Source organism: Pseudorca crassidens, chromosome 2, assembly GCF_039906515.1.
Source record: "Pseudorca crassidens isolate mPseCra1 chromosome 2, mPseCra1.hap1, whole genome shotgun sequence".
Classification (NCBI taxonomy): domain Eukaryota; kingdom Metazoa; phylum Chordata; class Mammalia; order Artiodactyla; family Delphinidae; genus Pseudorca; species Pseudorca crassidens.
This window is the reverse complement of record NC_090297.1, coordinates 129084626-129105163: the sequence shown is the minus strand read 5'-3', so window position 1 is coordinate 129105163 and position 20538 is coordinate 129084626. Positions and strand designations below refer to the sequence as shown.

Here is a 20538-nt window from a genome sequence, read left to right as displayed (position 1 = left end):
TGTATGTGTCCCTAGGTCTGAAGTGGGTCTCTTGTAGGCAGCATATGTATGGGTCTTGTTTTTGCATCCATTCAGCCATTCTATGTCTTTTGGTTGGAGCATTTAATCCATTTACATTTAAGGTAGCTATCGATATGTATGTTCCTCGTAACATTTTCTTAATTGTTTTGGGTTTGTTATTGTAGGTCTTTTCCTTTTCTTGTGTTCCCTGCCTAGAGAAGTTCCTTTAGCATTTGTGGTAAAGCTGTTTTGGTGGTGCTGAATTCTCTTAGCTTTTGCTTGTCTGTAAACATTTTAATTTCTCCATCGAATCTGAATGAGATCCTTGCTGGATAGAGTGTCTTGGTTGTAAGTTTTTCCCTTTCATCACTTTAAATACGTCCTGCCACTCCCTTCTGCCTTGCAGAGTTTCTGCGGAAAGATCAGCTGTTAACTTCATGGGGATTCCCTTGTATGTTATTTGTTGTTTTTCCTTCGCTGCTTTTAATATTTTTTCTTTGTATTTAATTTTTGATAGTTTGATTAATATGTGTCTTGGGATGTTTCTCCTTGGATTTATCCTGTATAGGACTCTCTGCGCTTCCTGGACTTGACTATTTCCTTTCCCATATTAGGGAATTTTTCAACTATAATCTCTTCAAATATTTTCTCAGTCCCTTTCTTTTTGTCTTCTTCTTCTGGGACACATATAATTCGAATGTTGGTGCATTTAATGTTGTCCCAGAGGTCTCTGTCATTCTTTGTTCTTTATTCTGCTCTGTGGTAGTTATTTTCACTATTTTATCTTCCAGGTCACTATCCGTTCTTCTGCCTCAGTTTTTCTGCTATTGATTCCTTCTAGAGAATTTTTAATTTCATTTATTGTGTTGTTCATCATTGTTTGTTTGCTCTTTAGTTCTCCTAGATCCTTGTTAAATGTTTCTTGTATTTTCTCCATTCTATTTCCACGATTTTGGATCATCTTTACTATTGTTACTCTGAATTCTTTTTTCAGGTAGACTGCCTATTTCCTCTTCATTTGTTTGGTTGGGTGGGTTTTTATCTTGCTCCTTCTGTTGTGTGTTTCTCTGTCTTCTCATTTTACTTAACTTACTGTGTTTGCGGTCTCCTTTTCACAGGCTGCAGGATCATAGTTCCCGTTTTTTTTGGTGTCTGTCCCCAGTGGGTAAGGTTAGTTCAGTGGGTTATGTAGGCTTCCTGGTAGAGGGGACTGGTGCCTGTGTTCTGGTGGATGAGGCTGGAGCTTGTCTTTCTGGTGGGCAGGACTGCATCCGGTGGTGTGTTTTGGGGTGTCATTGACCTTATTATGATTTTAAGCAGCCTCTCTGCTGATGGGTGGGGTTGTGTTCCTTTCTTGCTAGTTGTTTGGCATTGGGTGTCCAGCACTGTAGCTTGCTGGTCATTGAGTGGAGCTGGGTCTTAGCGTTGAGATGGAGATCTCTGGGAGAGCTTATGCTGTTTGATATTACATGGAGCCAGGTGGACTCTGGTAGAGCAGTGTCCTGAATTGGGCTCCCCCACTCAGAGGCTCAGGCGTGACACCCTGCCAGAGCATGAAGACCCTGTCACACGGCTCAGAAGAAAAGGGGGAAAAAAATAAAATAAAATAAAATATAGTTATTAAAATAAAAAGTAAGAAAAATTATTAAAAATAAAAATAATTCAAAAGTAATTAAAAAACAAGGAAAGAAGAGAGGAGCTTAACCAAAAATGAAATCCACCATGATAACAAGCACTAAAACCTATATTAAAAAACAAACAAACAAAAAAAATGGACAGACAGAACCCCAGGACAAATGGTAAAAGCAAAGCTATACAGACAGAATCACACAAAGAAGCATACACATATACACTCACAAAAAGAGGAGGAAAAAAATATATACCTATGTATAAAAAAAAAGGAAGAGAGCAACCAAATCAATAAACAAATCTACCACTGATAATAAACTCTAAATACTAAACTAAGATAAACATAAAACCAGAAACAAATTAGATGTGGAAAGCAAACCCCAAGTCTACATTCGCTTCTAAGGTCCACCGCCTCAATTTTGGGATGATTGGTTGTCTAGTCAGGTATTCCAGAGATGCAGGGTACATCAAGTAGATTGTGGAGATTTAATCCGCTACTCCTGAGGCTGCTCGGAGGAATTTCCCTTTCTCTTCTTTGCACAGCTCCTGGGGTTCAGCTTTGGGTTTGGCCCCGCCTCTGCATGTATGTCGCCTGAGGGCGTCTGTTCTTCACTCAGACAGGATGGGGTTAAAGTAGCAGCTGATTAGGGGGCTCTGGCTCACTCAGGCCAGGGGGAGGGAGGGGTACGGAATGCAGAGAGCCTGTGGCGGCAGAGGCCGGCGTGACATTGCACCAGCCTGAGGCGCACTGTGTGTTCTCCTGGGGAAGTTGTCTCTGGATCGCGGGACTCTGGCAGTGGTGGGCTGCACAGGCTTCTGGGAGGGGAGGTGTGGATAGTGACCTGTGCTTGCACACAGGCTTCTTGGTGGCTGCAGCAGTAGCCTTAGCATTTCATGCCCATCTCTGGTGTCTGTTCTGATAGCCGTGGCTTGCGCTCATCTCTGGAGCTTGTTCAGGTAGTGCTCTGAATCCCCTCTCCTCGTGCACCCCAAAACAACGGTCTCTTGCCTCTTAAGCAGTTCCAGACTTTTTCCCGGACTCCCTCCTGGCTAGCTGTGGCGCACTAGCTCCCTTCAGGCTGTCTTCATGCCGCCAACCCCAGTCCTCTCCCTGGGATCTGACCTCTGAAGCCCGAGCCTCAGCTCCCAGCCCCCGCCTGCCCCGGCCGGTGAGCAGACAAGCCTCTCAGGCTGGTGAGTGCCGGTCAGCACCGATCCTCTGTGTGGGAATCTCTCCGCTTTGCCCTCTGCACCTCTGTTGTTGCGCTCTCCTCTGTGGCTCCGAAGCTTCCCCCCTCCGCCACCCACAGTCTCCACCCGTGAAGGGGCTTCCTAGTGTGTGGAAACCTTTCCTCCTTCACGGCTCCCTCCCACTGGTGCAGGTCCCGTCCCTATTTTGTCTCTGTTTATTCTTTTTTCTTTTGCCCTACCCAGGTACGTGGGGAGTTTCTTGCCTTTTGGGAAGCCTGAGGTCTTCTGCTAGCAGGAGTTGTTCTACATGTAGATGTTATTTCTGAGGTATTTGTGGGGAGGAAGGTGATCTCCATGTCTTACTCCTCTGCCATTTTGAAGGTCTACTTGAAACTGTAAGCTTTTTGAAGCCAGGGACTGTTTCTGTTTAGTAGGAGTCCAAATATATATTGATCTAAATTCACACTGAAGATACACGTCCTCTTTTCCTAGGAATTCAGAATCCCTTTAGTAAATATTCTAACTTTCTAGGATAGGGATATTAATAGGTTACTGACAGTTATTGGAACACCCTGAATATTTAATGTTAGTATAATACCATCCGTCTTCTACATTTAAAAGTTCCTAACCGTGACTAAATAACTTAAAGGTTACTATTGTTAAGGACACTTAAGACAACTCTAGTTGAAGAGTTTTGTCATTTCTAGGAGCTATTCTTATCAGTCACTTCCAGTACAGAGACCTCAAAGCAATTTAAAGAGCCAGTGTCACAAAGTACTTAGACAACTAGCCAGTGATATTTGGGTTTACTGGTCTGTTTTTGCCTCTTCCTTCTTCTCTCCTCTATTTCTTTCCTTATCCCATTTTTTTTCTTTTCCCATCTGTTTCCTAAGTTAATATAAAGTTTGAAATGCTTTTTCCCTACTTTCACTCAAATATTGTTCAGGAGGGACCTTTTCTACTTTACAGTTGTCAAGAACTAGTCTCTGGAGTGTAGATTATTTGCAGGTAAAATATTGGAGAACAAAACTGGGGAACAGTGACATTAGAAATGGGAATGTGGAGAGCACTATAGAGAAGAATGGGTTTGGAATCAGGGGATGTGCATTTGAGGTTCAGCATCTACCATGTCATTTTAACTTTTCTAAGCTTCAATTTACTTATTTATAAAATGAAGATAACCACCAACCCAACCCAAGTTTACTTCATAGTGTTGTGGAAATCACTGTGCAAATAAGTTAATAAATATTCTATTTTACACCAATGTCTTTTATAGAATAAGTACACTTCACTCAATAAAACTGGAGCACCTTCAGTGTAAGGAAAAAAAAGACCCTTTAGACTCCGATGGTCACTTTGGCCAGTGCTATAGTTCCTGGGTCTCTACTCTTGAATCACTGCCATGTGAATTGCTCTCACTGGGGACTTCCCTGCTTATGGAAAGTCTAACCCCTAGAATTTTGTTGCTGTTACTATTCCCCTCCTTTTCTTCAAATATATGAAATAGTAGAGTCTTTGGAAATATGTGATTTTGTCTTGAAGACTGACTGTTAGTGATGCAGTACCGTAATGATCTCATAAAAATTTTTATACTTTTTCAATGTTGCATACCAGACCTTAAAATTAAGGTCTATTAGTATATTTAGTTCCAGGCCATGTTTCAGGTAGGTCTGCAGTGGCTGTATGGCATAGAAAGAGAAATGAAGTAGGAGTTAGGGGAACTGATTTCAAATGTTGGTTCTATCATTGACTATTTACACTTAGGCAGGACTTCCTTGGTTTTCAGTCTTAAAGCAGAGCGATAAATGGGTTTAAACCAGATGATGATGATGATTTTATTTAGCCATTAAAAAAAATATTTATTTTTCGCTGCGTTGGGTCTTTGTTGCTGTGCGTGGGCTTTCTCTAGTTGCGGTGAGTGGGAGTTACTCTTCATTGTGGTGCACGGGCTTCTTATTGCATTGGCTTCTCTTGTTGTGGAGCACAGGCTCTAGGCACAGTGGGCTTCAGTAGTTGTGGCATGTGAACTCAGTAGTTGTGGCTTGAGGGCTGTAAAGCACAGGCTCAGTAGTTGTGGCACATGGGCTTAATTGCTGCGTGGCATGTGGGATCTTCTCAGACCAGGGCTTGAACCCGTGTACCCTGCATTGGCAGGATTCTTAACCACTGCGCCACCCGGGAAGCCTGATGATGATGATGATTTTTTAATTAATTTATTTTTGTCTGTGTTGGGTCTTCATTGCTGCACGTGGGCTTTCTCTAGTTGCGGCGTGCAGGCTTCTCATTGCAGTGGCTTCTCTTGTTGTGGAGCACGGGCTCTAGGCGTGCGGGCTTCAGTAGTTGAGGCACATGGGCTCAGTAGTTGTGGCTCACAGGCTCTGGAGCGCAGGCTCAATAGTTGTGGCGCACAGGCTTGGTTGCTCCGCGGCATGCAGGATCTTCCCAGACCAGGGCTTGAACCCGTGTCCCTTGTGTTGGCAGGTGGATTCTTAACCACTGTGCCACCAGGGAAGTCCCTGGACCAGATGATTTTTAAAAGTCCTTCTAGCTCAAAATTGTTTGATTCCAAGTCCCACACAAGAAAATAAGTTTAGAGGTTAGGTAATATACTATTATATAAAATAGATAATAAAAATTCATTCATAATTCTAGCTGGTAATCCCTTTATTCCTTCAGGTTGTAAGTACTTTTAACTTTATAATAGGAAGTGTAAATGACATAGAAACAGAAAATCTAAATTAAGTAGCAGAGATACAAGCATTAAAAAGCATTAACCAAAATTTTTTTATGGTAAGTACTACCTTTATTTTAAAAAGTTATACATGCTAGAAAAAAGCATAAATGATGCATGTAAACAATTGTTTACCAAATACTTATTTTTTTTCCTTATAAAGGTGCAAATGATCTTTAAATGTAAACACAAATGTTGCCAAACATTTTTGTAGTGAGGGGAGGGAGAAGAAGGTTATTCCTTATGGTTGTGGTTAAAGTCTTTTTCAAAGCTTTTACTGCAAGATACATTGAAAAAATTGGTGTATGATCACAATAACAAAAACACTTTAACCACTGAAATCTGTATTCTTCTTTTTCCTTAAAAATGTTAACTTTTTACCAGAAAGTGCAATTTGAGAGTGGTGGTAATAGTGGCTTTATAGAATGAGGATAATGATACATAGTTTTTATAAAAGAACCAAGATTTTATCAATTAAATGCCTCAATTGATTTTATACTCGTTAGCATACTATTTCATGAACTGAAGAATTCATTCCCTTGGAGGCTGTGATTACAGGTAAGCCTCAGCTTCAGCAGGCCTGAGCATCAAGTGTAAATTGCATAACAGTATTCACTGCTGGGGAGAGGCCATTTCTCCCTGCTGGTCCTTAGTAGCAATAGGAAATAGAAAGGAAAGTTGCTTCAGTCAGTAACGTTTTTGAGCAAAAACTTGCAGAGTTACACGTGATTCTACTGGGGGATTCTCAAGACAGTATATGAGAATCATATACTGTTTTTGTAGAGGCACTGAGCTCTAGATCTAGCAGGAACTCTAGAAAAAAAGACTTTATAGTGGCAAGCAAGTCCATAAGGAAGGAAACAAGATGTGAGCTTCCACTGATGAAAACTTTGGCATCTGAGTCCTGGTCTTATTGATTTGATTTAATATTCCTTTTGAATTGTTCTAGTTAAATGAGATGTTTGTTTTGTTTTTTAGATTTTTAAGTCTTCTGGTGCTTACTGCAAGAGTGATGCCTAACTAATACACCTTGCATACCTATCTTTGTCACTGATAAGTCCCTGTAAGTAGTGGAGTCTTGTGGATGGAGTGCTTAGAACTGACAACTAGATCCCATATAGACCTCTTCCCTTATTAGTAGTTTCAAACTTAATCAGTATCTTAAAAATAAGGTTTTACTGCTTGAAATGTTTTTTTTTTTTTGTCTTTCCTTTTTTTCTCTTTTGGTGGGAGGAAGGCTAAATCCCAAAACAAAAAACCAAAAACCCAGCAACAAAAATCCCATGATAAATTAAAACCAAAAATAAATATTCTTCTGCACAGAACTGAAAATTATTGTGCAAAGGTGGCGTCTTGCAGGTGAAGTACTTTCAATGTATCTGTATTTCCACATGTTGAGGCACCGGCAAATAATAAAATTTGTTTAGTGTATTCTAGAGCTGTACAAAGCTCCAAAGTCAAAGCTCTCCACAATACAGAGGAGCAAATGCATGACTGTCTTCTATATGGTCACCATATATGGGATTCACAATGTGTCATTTTTATAACTCCTACTCCACCTCCAAGCCGACGGTAATTCATCCCGCCATATAACCTGCAAAGAAAGAAACACAATCAGATTTCTAAATAGAAAAAGCACTATTTCTTCCATATTGCAGATGTTAATAAAACACAATTCTTTGTTTTATATCACAACTAATATTTTTAGCTTCATACATCTCTTCCAAAGAGTAGGAGCTGGAATTGAGCACTAGCAAGTAGCAGAATTATTTCAGACATTGACTGAAATTCTCTGACTTTTAGGACACTGTTTTAAGAGAGCACCATATATCCATTTTGCCTTGTAACTTTATAACTCTACATGTAGACTGACTTATAACAATTACACAGAATCACATATTCTACATTTTTGTGTCTAATTTTGACCCTGGCTATAATATTTTCCCACCCACATTTTGCTTTTGCCTAAACTTCAGTGATTTATTTCTATCCTTTTGTTTTGTATGTACTCTTAGAAGTCTTCTCAAACCCTTTATGGAACAAAGCTGGATATGATTAAATAAAGTCTGCATCTAGTTTTTGATATGTGAAAAAGATCATCTTCAAAATTAAGGATTTCCATGGAAAAGAATATTAGATCCTCTGTCAACTGTAAGTATTGATTTTAAATTGGCTTTAAATTTGGGATATGTAACTACAAAAATTTATATAGTAATCCCTCAACAGATGGTCCTTAAGAATTTCATGAATATTACTTGGTCAAATATTACTAACATATATTAGTAATAGTTACTGAGAAACAAGTCCTTACATAGGATGATAGTCATTAAGTGGCAGAAATAAACTTGGCTGTCTTCCCAAATTATGCTTACCCAGATTCCCACTAAAAATAGAAAGCTGTATATGGAAGAAAATACACCATAAGTGAGAGGCTCCTATTCATGAAAACCTGCCATTCTCTTTCCCTTAACCGCTATTAGGTTTTGCTGAAATGTTACCTTTTCAGTGGGGCCTCCCTGGGCTACCTTTTAAAGTGGGTAATCCTCCCTGGGCTCCCTGCCTCTCTGCTATTTGCCATAGCACTTCCACCCCTGGTATGGCACTATCTCCCTCGTAATGTCAGTTCCAGGCGGGCAGGGAATTTTGTTGTGTTCACTTTTGTATCCCCAGGGTCTAGAGCACTCAGTAAATCTTTACTTCATGAAAAAGGTTGTGAAAATGTGATGTATAAGCAAAAAGTGCTACAGTGTTATTAGTCTGACTTTTAGTATTGTGACCACTGAGCCATGCAGAGCATGAGAGAGATGCAGAATCCAAAGAATGTCATTCAGATATCTGTCAAAGTGTGGCTTTCCCTGTTTCCCAGAGATGAAGACTATAAAAAGAACCCAGTAAATTCATTAGTTGAATCTTATATACTAATGAAAAAAATCTGGGTGATAGTTACAGGCTCAAAATTAGAAAATGTATACTCAGAATGCAGCAGGAATGGACTACAAGACTGCCCCTTCTGGAATATAAAAGTGACTATAAAAGACGTCAACTTATCTTTCATAGTCATGAGAAAAATCTTTCAGAATGTCTTCTGCCTCAGATATCATATCTAGACTGCTATCTGTGGTTTATGTGCAACTTCAACCACTGAGATGGTTACCCCAGACGTGTTTAGGCAAATAAGCCCAATTCTCTGAGAAAGAACTGCTTAGAAGGTAAAACTTTTTTTTTCAAAGCTAGTATTTAAAATAGATATTAGTATAGATATAAAGTACCTCAAACCCATACTATTAATATTTTATATTAAAAATGAGAATTAACTATATATTTGACCTTCTAAACTTATAGTGTTTAAGAGACTTTGGCATATTAGAGCATCTATCAGATTAGTTTTGTCAATCAAGCTTAAAATGTGTGATTGAGCAAAGATCAAGTTTAAAATGTATGACTGAGCAAAGATTTAGACTTAGGATTTTAAGTTGAAAGGTTTAAGAGAATTTTGCTACATTTGTAAAAGTTTTTGAATATTTAAAATAAATGCAAGAGTCACCCAATTTATGTGAATTTATAAGAACTACTTAAGTATTTAGGAAGGATTTGTTAGACAATTAAGGATTTAAAAGCAAAGTAAAATTAAGCCTACGAATACAGCTTAACTTAAACTCTCCTAAGTAAGATGTAGCCTCCTTGCTAAAAGTGACTGTTACAATTTACCAGACATTAAAATAGAGTAATAACATATTTAAATATTTTTAAAACTCAAGAGAAAAAATAGTTTTAAAATGAAATAAAGTATTATTTTTAAAACGGTAACTGCAATTTGTTTTTCCTGGGCATAAAAATTGCAATGACAGATTGACAGCCAAAGGTCTAGGTTCTAATTCTAACTCTGTCACTAACTTGCTTAGGCAGGTCTCTTTATTTCTCAGTGCTTTAGTTTCCTCAGCTGAATGTGACGGAGCTAGAGGGGAGATTGTTTTTTCTGTTTTTGCTACCTCCAATTATAAAAATGGACAGTTACCAAAGAGAGGAATTTTGTAAGATGTCAGCCACTTTAGAGCAATGAAGTCAAAATAAGCCATCGAATATGGGTAACTTTGAGCCCTTTTCAAAGTACTGCAAGAGGTAATTCAGTATACTGACCATCTTGATTTTCATGGTCATGTTTTATCTCAAGCCCATGATTTTCAAGTCAGCAGTGAGGTGATTTGCAACATAGCTTAAAGGTTACCTCCATGTATTGGCATCAGGATCAAAAACTTCAATGGTCTTCAAGTACGTTGTGCCATCAAAACCTCCTACAGCCATGAGCTGTCCATTCACTACTGCCAGGCCAACCTATGGGACCAAAACACAGTGGCTGCTGAAGAAGCTGCTCTGTATTAGGTATGGATGAATCTATATATCCAATCCAATCCAATATCAATGAATTCGAGTGAAGTTAGATAAGGTAGTAGATAAGACAGGGCGATGCCTTTCAAAGAAGCAACTGATTACAAGATAAATCATAAGATGCAAACTATTGTATATAGAATGGATAAACCAGAAGGTCCTACTGTATAGCAGAGGGAACTATATTCAGTATCCTGTGATAAACCATCATGGAAAAGAATATTAAAAGAGAATGTATATATGTATAACTGAATCATTTGCTGTACTGCAGAAATTAACATAATATTATACATCAACTATACTTCAATAAAAGTAAATAAATCATAAAAATAATTCTCTAATTAAAGATATGATTGGATATAAGATATTTAACTTCTTGAGATAATAGTAATCAAAAGAAATTAACTTTTTTTTCCAGTACAAAAGTGACAGGGGTTGTTTTGCCTATACAGTGCATCTCCTCACTGTCCCATTGTATTATACTTTACAGATCAGACTTCTCCTTCTGCACAGCCCTCTCTTGGTGCTTTTGCTTTTCAAAGTTTTCAGTAGCCGGGCACTTACTCCACTACGGCGGGATGTCATAGCCACCACTGGAGACCACTGGTTGGTTCTGGGGTTGTATCTCTCAGCACTGCTAAGCTCTGTAGTGTCATCTCTACCTCCTACGGCATAGATCATATCCTGATACACTGCACAGCCTAGGTGTTTCCTCCGGGTCCCCATAGGGGCTATGGTGTGCCATCTGTTTTCCTGAGGATTATAACGCTCCACTGCAGGGAAAAGAAAAACCAGTAAGTGACCATGCAATCATTTCCTTTCACCTCTAGTTTTCTTCATAGCTACTTCACTTTGTGATAACATATATTTTCAATAAGCAATCTGATTTTTGCTTCTGAGAAGGAATCATCTACCTTTGGATAATACTACTATATTCTCATCAGGGACTGATTTCTTTTAGGTATGGTTGATGGAAAGGGCATGTGTTGGAGTCAAGGTACCTAGTTCTAGTTCTGGCTATATGACTCATTAGCTACGTGACTCGTGGCATCTCTCCTTATCTTTAAATGACAGGATTAGACTATAAACCAGTTTATAAGTTTTTATTTATTTTTAGATTATAATACAGAGGATTTTATTTGTTTTTTAAGGAAAGATGGTTGGGGGGAGGGAAATAATATTAAGAAAATAGTTGTTTTATTCATTATAAATTCCTAGCAACTTGTGAAATGAAGGGAGAAAGAAATACTTTGGGAATATACTAGTAGACTATGACTGCAGAAGGAGCTGAAGAAGAGCTAACAGTTGAACTCTCCTAGAGGGAAAATAATTTTCTTAATAAATGATAGGATAACATGAACTTTTTATACTTTTTGTAAGGGGACTCTCCTAAGAAAAAATGTATTGGTTTGGGGAAACCAGACTGACTTTGGAAGGAACTAACCTGTGTTAAGTGGAGATGTCCCATCAGAGCCACCTACAGCATATAAGAACCCTCCTAACACAGCCACAGCCACGCCTAGTCTCCTAGTACTCATAGAAGCCACCCGAGTCCACTTGTTCTCCTTCGGATCATACCTGCGGTAAGAGAAACCAAAGACTGCACGCATGTTTTTATTAAGTGAAGCCTTTTCCATAAGGTATGAAATTATGCTGAAGATATGTTAGATACATAGATTTGCTAAGGTCAAATGTACAGAGAGAATCTAACATTTTTACATAGTTATCAGTACTCTGACTTATGAACTGGGGCTAGAACTCTGAAAACTACATTTCTCCTTTGCCAAGCTGGCTCTCTACTAGATTCTGCCAAAAGGAAGGACTAGACACTTTCTGTTTGCTTGCCAACCCTGTCAATATTGTCTCAACATTGGCCTTTCACTCTGACAGTAGCAGTTAATTTCAGTTTCTAGACTTTTTCTGGCACTTCCAAAGCTAGCCTTGTTGGGGGTTTCAGTCACAGCTCTGTGAGGCAGCTCCTCTGAGCTCCTGAGATAACAGTACCAGTGTTCCGGTTATCTGTGCTGTGTAACAAACCACCCCAAAACTCAGTGACTTTCCACAATAATTATTTTACTAATTCTTATGTTTCCAGGCATCAGAAATTTAGGAAGAGCTTCACAGGGAAGTTCTGGCTCAGGTGTCTCATGTCGTTGCTGTCAAATTGTGGCTAGAGCTGGAATACCCAGGTGCTGAAGCAGCTGGGCGCTGGCTGGGCATGTCTCCATGTAGCCTCAGGGTCTCTCCATGTAGGCTAGTTGGGCTTCCTCTCAGCATGGCGACCTCAGACAGCTGAAGGCTTCAAAGGTGAGTGCCCCAAGAGTTACAAGTGAAAGATGTATCATCTTTTATGACCTAGCCTCACAAGTCACATAGAGCTACTACCATATACTGATAAGCCAGCTCAAATTCAAGGGGAGCAAACACAGACCTCATCTCTCAGTGCAGAGTTTCAAAGTCAGATTGTATGAAGAGCATGTGAGATGTCAGGTATTGTAACCATCTTTGGAAAATACAGCCTTCCAGAACCAGCCAGGCAAATAACCCTCCATGGAGATGTGAGTCACAGCTGTTCAGGGCACCCTCTCCTCAGGTGCTGATGGTCCTAGTTCTATGGGACCTCTCCTCCAAGCTTCTAGGCTCTAATAACTCTAATCTCTTTCCTTGTCTTCCTAGACCTAGGGTTCCTACAGTTACTTCAGTGTCCTTTTTTCTTTTTTTTTTTCCAGCCCTTCAATATGTGCTAGCCAATTTTTTTTTTTTTTTGCAGTACACGGGCCACTCACTGTTGTGGCCTCTCCCGTTGCGGAGCACAGGCTCCGGATGTGCAGGCTCAGCAGCCATGGCTCACGGGCCCAGCCTCTCCACGGCATTTGGGATCTTCCTGGACCGGGGCACGAACCCGTGTCCCCTGCATCGGCAGGTTGACTCTCAACCACTGCGCCACCAGGGAAGCCCTAGCCAATTTTTTAATGTCAAATTCTCTTTACTAAAATAGCTGATATGGTTTCCATTTTTTTTAACTGAGCCCTGATTGATAAATTATTGGTGTTCAGAAATAAATATGACAAAAATCACTTGGAATTGTGCTGGGCATTTTATTACATAGGTGAAAAATTCTGTTAGTATATTAAGTATTGTATAGCAAACTATATCAATATTACAGGATATAAAATAAATAATACTAAAAATAGCCCTTGTTCTTAAGAGGCAAGCTGGGGAGACACAGCACATTCTTAAGGAAAAACCTCCAAACAAATTCTGAGAATGTAGTAACTCACAGAGATGAAAGAAGCAGAGATATAAGTGCTGCAGAATGGAGGCCCTGGAGAAAGGTTATGGTTAGTCAGTAAAGGTATCTTGAGGTTCATGCACTTTGAATAAAGTTTATTTTTCATCACTTTTAGAAAATTCTCAGCCAAATATTCTGTCTTCAAATATTGCTTCTGCTCTTATTGCTATTTTCCTTCTGGGCCTCCAGTTACATATGTGTTAGTCTGTTTGTGTTCCCTGAGTTCCTTATGGTCTGTTCTTTACATTCTGTTCTTCTTTTTGGATATTTTCTATTAATCTGACTTTGAGTTTACTAACTCTGTCTTCTGCTGTGTCCAGTCTACTTCTACCCTATTTAATCTCATTCAATGAGTTCTTCATTTTAGATACTATATTTTCCAATTGTAGAAATGTACATCTTATTTTTAGATTCCAATCCTATATTAAAATTCTCCAACTTTTTAACCCATTGATCTTTTCCTCTATTTTATTCAATGTATTTATTATACTTATTTTAAAGTCTTTTTCTGTCATCTCCAAATATGGATTATCTATAAGTCGGCTTCTGTTGTCTACTTTTTCTCTCAATTATTGGCCACATTTTTCTGTTTCTTTATATGTCTCATATATTTTTTTATTGTATGCTTGGCATTATCATAAAATAATGGAATCCTAGAAACAGAAATTGATATTATACCCCTGTTGACAACACCTATGCCCCAAACAATGGATTCACTCTTTCTTATGTTAGGCAGACACGGTGAAATGTTGAACACCTCAATCCAATCAGGAATTAAGCTTTACAATCCACAGATTTAATGCAATCCCTGTCAAATTACCAATCGCATTTTTCACAGAAATAGAACAAAAAATTTTACAATTTGTGTGGAAACACAAAAGACCCTGAATAGCCAAAGCAATATTGAGAACAAAAAACGGAGCCAGAGGAATCAGACTCCCTGACTTCAAACTATACTACAAAGCTACAGTAATCAAAACAGTATGGTACTGGCACAAAAACAGAAATATAGATCAATGGTTCAGGATAGAAAGTCCAGAGATAAACCCATGCATCTGTGGTCACCTAATCTATGACAAAGGAGGCAAGAATATATAATGGAGAAAAGGCAGTCTCTTCAATAAGTGGTGATGGGAAAACTGGACAGCTACATGTAAAAGAATGAAATCAGAACACACCCTAACACCATACACAAAAATAAACTCAAAATGGATTAAAGACCTAAATGTAAGGCCAGATACTATAAACCTCTTAGAGGAAAACCTAGGCAGAACACTCTCTGACATAAATCGCAGCAAGATCTTTTTGGATCCACCTCCTAGAGTAATGAAAATAAAAACAAAAATAAACAAATGGGACCTAATTAAACTTCAAAGCTTTTGCACAGGAAACTATAAACAAAACGAAAAGACAACCCTCAGAATGGGAGAAAATATCCAAAATACACAAACAGCTCATGCAGCTCAATATCAAATAAACGAACAACCCAACCAAAAAATGGACGAAAGATCTAAATAGACATTTCTTCAAAGAAGACATACAGATGGCCAAGAGGCACATGAAAAGGTGCTCAACATCACTAATTATTAGAGAAATGCAAATCAAAACTATAATAAGGTATCACCTCACACCATCAGAATAGCCATCATCAAAAAATTACAACAATAAATGCTGGAGAGGGTGTGGAGAAAAGAGAACCCTCCTACACTGTTGGTGGGAATGTAAACTGGTACAGCCACTATGGAGAAAGTATAGAGGTTCCTTAGAAAACTAAAAATAGAGCTACCATATGATCCAGCAATCCCAGTCCTGGGCATATATCTGGAGAAAACCATAATTCAAAATGGTTCATGCACCCCAATGTTCATTGCAGCACTATTTACAATAGCCAGGACATGGAAACAATCTAAATGTCCAACGATAGATGAATGGATAAAGCAGATGTGGTACATATATACAATGGAATATTAGCCATAAAAAAGAACAAAATAATGCCATTTGTAGCAACATGGATGGACCTGGAGACTGTCATACTGATGGAAGTAAGTCAGACAGAGAAAGACAAATATCATGATATCGCCTATATGTGGAATCCAAAAAAAGGCTACATATGGACTTATCTACAAAACAGAAATAGAGTTACAGATGTAGAAAATAAACTTACGGGGCAGAGTCAAGATGGCGGCAGGGGAGGACACTGAGTTCGTGCCTCCCCACAACTAGGGCGCTGGCCGGACACTGGTAGGGGACCTCGATGCCCAAGGAGATGGGAGGAACCCCTGAGAGGCCGGGTAGGACGTGGGGGGAGTAAGGGGGGATGAGAAGTGGAGGTCAGACAGGACCGGTGCCCCTGAGGGGTGGCTGGGAGGGGGAAGGGGTTCTCATAACTGGAGGAACGCTTGGGGGGCTTGGAGATCAGGGGGAGCAAGTCTAGCGTTTCCCCTGCCCAATCGGGCCCCGGGAAGCCTGCAGGGTTCCCGGGCCAGGTCCTCTGCCCTCTGAGGCCCCCTCTGGGCCATGTTGGTCCTAGGGGCGTAGGAGGGAGGCAGGGGGAGAAGAGGAGAGGAGGACAGGGTGGAGCCTTCTTTTTTTTTTTAATTAATTAACTTATTTTTGGCTGTGTTGGGTCTTCATTGCTGCACGCAGGCTTTCTCTAGTTGTGGCGAGCTGCGGCTATTCTTCGTTGCAGTGCGTGGGCTTCTTATTGCAGTGGCTTCTCTTGTTGCGGAGCATGGGCTCTAGGCTCACGGGCTTCAGTAGTTGTGGCACACGAACTCAGTAGTTGTGGCTCGCAGGCACTAGAGTGCAGACTCAGTAGTTGTGCCGCATGGGCTTAGCTGCTCCATGGCATGTGGGATCTTCCTGGACCAGGGCTTGAACCCACGTCCCCTGCATTGGCAGGTGGATTCTTAACCACTGCACCACCAGGGAAGCCCCAAAGCCCTCTTTGATTGGAGAATCGGGGAGGCACAGAGGGCGTTTCCCCTGCCCACTTGCCCCCGGAAAGCCTGTTGGGCTTCCTGGTCTGGTCCCCTGCCTTCTGGGGCCCCCTCTGGATCTGTGGGTCCTAGGGGCATAGGAGGGAGGAGGCGGGGAAGAAGAAGAGAGGCCAATGGGGCAGGGCCCTCCAGGGATTGGAGGATCGGGGGGAACTCACCTAGCGTTTCCCCTGCCCTCTCGGGCCCAGGGAGCCTGCTGGGGTCCTGGACCTGGTCCTCCACCCTCCAAAGCCAGAGGCACTCCTGGGCCACTGCTGCTGCACTGAGCCTAAGCCCCCACCCTCCCAGGGCCTTATCCGGCCCTGTGGGACCTAAGCATAGGCCCCACCCACCACCTAAACCCCGCCCCCCAGAGCCAAGGCCTTTTCCGCTTTTTTTTCCCTCCTTTTTACTATTGTGGTTCTGTTTTACCTTCTGGTTGTTGTTTCATCTATATTTTTATTTTTTTATTCTTTCTAACAGAAATAAACGAAATAGAAACAAGTAAAATAGCAAAGATCAATAAAACTAAAAGTTTGTTCTTTGAGAAGATAAACAAAATCGATAAACCTTTAGCCAGACTCATCAAGAAAAAAACAGGGAGAGGACTCAAATAAATAAAATTAGAAATGAAAAAGGAGAAATCACAACTGACACCACAGAAATACAAAGGATTATAAGATACTACTACAAATGACTATATGCCAATAAAATGGATAACCACGAAGAAATGGACAAATTCTTGGAAAAGTACAATTTTCTAAGACTGAACCAGGAAGAACTAGAAAATATAAACAGACGTATCACAAGTAATGAAATTGAAACTGTAATTAAAAAGTTTCCAACAAACAAGTCCAGGACCATATGGCTTCACAGGCGCATTCTATCCAACATTTAGAGAACAGATAACACCGATCCTTCTCAAACTCTTCCGAAAAATTGCAAAGGGGGGAGTACTCCCAAATTCGTTCTATGAAGCCACCATCACCCTGATACCAAAACCAGACAAAGATACTACAAAAAAAGAAAATAACAGACCAATATCACTGATGAACATAGATGCAAAAATCCTGAACAAAACACTAGCAAACAGAATCCAACAACACATTAAAAGGATCATATACCATGGTCAAGTGGGATTTATCCCAGGAATGCAAGGATTCTTCAATATACGCAAATCAATCAATGTGATACACCATATTAACAAATTAAGGAATAAAAACCATATGATCACCTCAATAGATGCAGAAAAAGCTTTTGACAAAATTCAACACCCATTTATGATAAAAACTCTCCAGAAAATGGGAATAGAGGGAACCTACCTCAACATGATAAAGGCTGTGTATGACAAACCCACAGAAAACATCATACTCAATGGTGAAAAACTGAAAGCATTTCCACTAAGATCAGGAACAAGACAAGGATGTCTATTCTTATTCAACATAGTTTTAGAAGTCCTAGCTATGGCAATCAGAGAAGAAAAAGAAATAAAAGGAATATAAATTGCAAAAAAAGAAGTAAAACTGTCACTGTTTGCAGATAACATGGTACTACACATAGAAAATCCTAAAGAAGCCACCAGAAAACTACTGGAGTTCAATGAATTTGGTAAGGTTGCAGGATACAAAATTAATGCACAGAAATCTCTACCATTCCTATACACTAACAATGAAAAATCAGAAAGAGAAATTAAGGAAACACTCCCATTTACCATTGCAAAAAAAAGAATAAAATACCTAGTAATAAACCTGCCTAAGGAGGCAAAAGACTTGTACTCAGAAAACTATAAAACCCTGATGAAAGAAATCAAAGATGACGTAAACAGATGGAGAAATATACCATATTCTTGGATGGAAGAACCAATATTGTGAAAATGACTATACTACCCAAAGCAATCTCCAGATTCAGTGCAATCCCTATCAAACTACCAATGGCATTCTTCACAGAACTAGAACAAAAAATTTTATAATGTGTACAGAAACACAAAAGATCCTGAATAGCCAAAGCAATCTTGATAAAGAAAAATGGAGCTGGAGGAATCTGGCTCCCCAACTTCAAACTATACTACAAAGCTACAGTAATCAAGATAGTATAGTACTGGCACAAAAACAGAAATATAGATCAATGGTTCAGGATAGAAAGCCCAGAGATAAACCCATGCACATATGGTCACCTAATTTATGACAAAGGAGGCAAGAACGTACAATGGAGAAAAGACAGCCTCTTTAATAAGTGGTGCTGGGAAAACTGGACAGCTACATGTAAAAGAATGAACTTAGAACACTCCCTAACACCAAACACAAAAATAAACTCAAAATGGATTAGAGATCTAAATGTAAGACCAGACACTATAAAACTCTTAGAGGAAAACATAGGAAGAACACTCTTTGACATAAATCACAGCAAGATCTTTTTTGATCCACCTCCTAGAGTAATGGAAATAAAAAGAAAAATCAACAAATGGGACCTAATGAAAACTAAAAGCTTTTGCAAAGCAAAGGAAACTACAAACAAGATGAAAAGACAACCCTCTGAATGGGAGAAAATACTTGCAAATGAATCAATGGACAAAGGATTAATCTCCAAAATGTATAAACAGCTCATGCAGCTCACTATTAAAAAAACAAACAACCCAATCAAAAAATGGGCAGAAGGGGCTTCCCTGGTGGCGCAGTGGTTGAGAGTCTGCCTGCCGATGCAGGGGACATGGGTTCGTGCCCTGGTCTGGGAAGATCCCACATGCCGCGGAGCGGCTAGGCCCATGAGCCATGGCCGCTGAGCCTGCACGTCTGGAGCCTGTGCTCCGCAGTGGGAGAGGCCACAATGGTAAGAGGCCCGCGTACTGCAAAGAAAAAAAAAAAAAATGGGCAGAAGACCTAAATAGACATTTCTCCAAAGAAGACATACAGATGGCCAAGAGGCACATGAAAAGATGCTCAACATCACTAATTATTAGAGAAATGCAAATCAAAACTACAATGAAGTATCACCTCACACCGTCAGAATGGCCACCATCAAAAAATCTACACACAATAAATGCTGGAGAGGATGTAGAGAAAAGGGAAATCTTTTGCACTGTTGGTGGGAATGTAAATTGATACAGCCACTATGGAGAACACAGTATGGAGGTTCCTTAAAAAAACTAAAAATAGAACTACTATATGACCCAGCAATCCTGCTACTGGGCATATACCCTGAGAAAACCATAAGTCAAAAGGACACATGTACCCCAGTATTCACTGCAGCAGTATTTACAGTAGCCAGGACACAGAAACAACCTAAATGTCCAACGATAGAAGAATGGATAAAGATATGGTACATATGTACAATGGAATATTACTCAGCCACAAAAAGGAATGAAACTGGGTCATTTGTAGAGATGTGGATGGACCTAGAGTCTGTCATACAGAGTGAAGTAAGTCAGAAAGAGAAAAACAAGTATCGTATGTAAATGCATATATGTGGAATCTAGTAAAATGGTACAGATGAACCTATTTGTAGGGCAGGAATAGAGATGTAGACATAGAGAACGGACATGTGGACACAGCACGGGAAGGGGAGGGTGGGATGAATTGGGAGATTAGGTTTCATATAAATACATTACCATGTGTAAAATAGATAGCTAGTGGGAACCTGCTGTATAGCACAGGGAGCTCAGCTCGGTGCTCTGTGACGACCTAGATGGGTGGGATGGGGGGAGGGGGTGGGAGGGAGATCCAAGAGGGAGGGAATATAGGTATACACATAGCTGATTCACTTCATTGTACAGCAGAGACTAACACAACATTGTAAAGCAATTTTACACCAATAAGAAAAAAATAAACCTATGGTTACCAGGGGGAAGTTGGGGGGAGGGATAAATTGGGAGATTGGGATTGACATATACACACTACTATATATAAAACAGGTAACTAATAAGGACCTACTGTATAGCACAGTGAACTCTATTCAATACTGTGTAATGGCCTATGGAAAAGAATCTAAAAAAGAGTGGATAGATGTATATGTATAAAGATTCACTTTGCTGTACATCTGAAACTAACAGAACATTGTAAATCAACTCTACTCCAATAAAAATATTTTTTTAAAAAAGGAACTGAGCTTTAGTTAGACTCAGTCCACCTTTGTTTTTAAATGTCTCAAGGATGAGATGTCTTGTATTTGTTGCAGGCCCCTCCCTATAGTAGGACTTTATCTTCTAAGCACTGTAAGATTGCATGAGATTTCACTTAACCTGGTCCACTGCTCTCCTGTGCTATCCCAGCACTCAGCAAACGTCCCACTGGGAAAAACAAAAGTATGTTCCAGAATCCAATCTGTCATGCCAGCCT

The 20538-nt window shown here is 39.8% G+C and overlaps 2 protein-coding genes across 6 annotated transcripts in view; one reads left to right on the top strand and one right to left on the bottom strand.

Annotated features, from left to right (window-relative positions):
* Positions 1 to 10564, top strand: part of CENPL (centromere protein L) — a 42954-nt gene extending 32390 nt beyond the window's left edge. For both annotated transcript variants that reach the window (XR_010941219.1, XR_010941218.1), the window contains 2 exons: positions 7567 to 7702; positions 10428 to 10564. The gene's annotated coding sequence lies outside the window, so the exon portion shown is untranslated. The remainder of the gene's footprint in view (positions 1 to 7566; positions 7703 to 10427) is intronic.
* Positions 5601 to 20538, bottom strand: part of KLHL20 (kelch like family member 20) — a 98887-nt gene continuing 83949 nt past the window's right edge. For all 4 annotated transcript variants that reach the window (XM_067728682.1, XM_067728680.1, XM_067728679.1 and 1 more), the window contains 4 exons: positions 11382 to 11515; positions 10502 to 10710; positions 9777 to 9883; positions 5601 to 7145 (listed from right to left, as the gene is read on the bottom strand). In XM_067728682.1, coding sequence (XP_067584783.1) covers positions 7061 to 7145; positions 9777 to 9883; positions 10502 to 10710; positions 11382 to 11515 — 535 coding nt within the window. In that variant the 3' untranslated portion in view covers positions 5601 to 7060. The remainder of the gene's footprint in view (positions 7146 to 9776; positions 9884 to 10501; positions 10711 to 11381; positions 11516 to 20538) is intronic.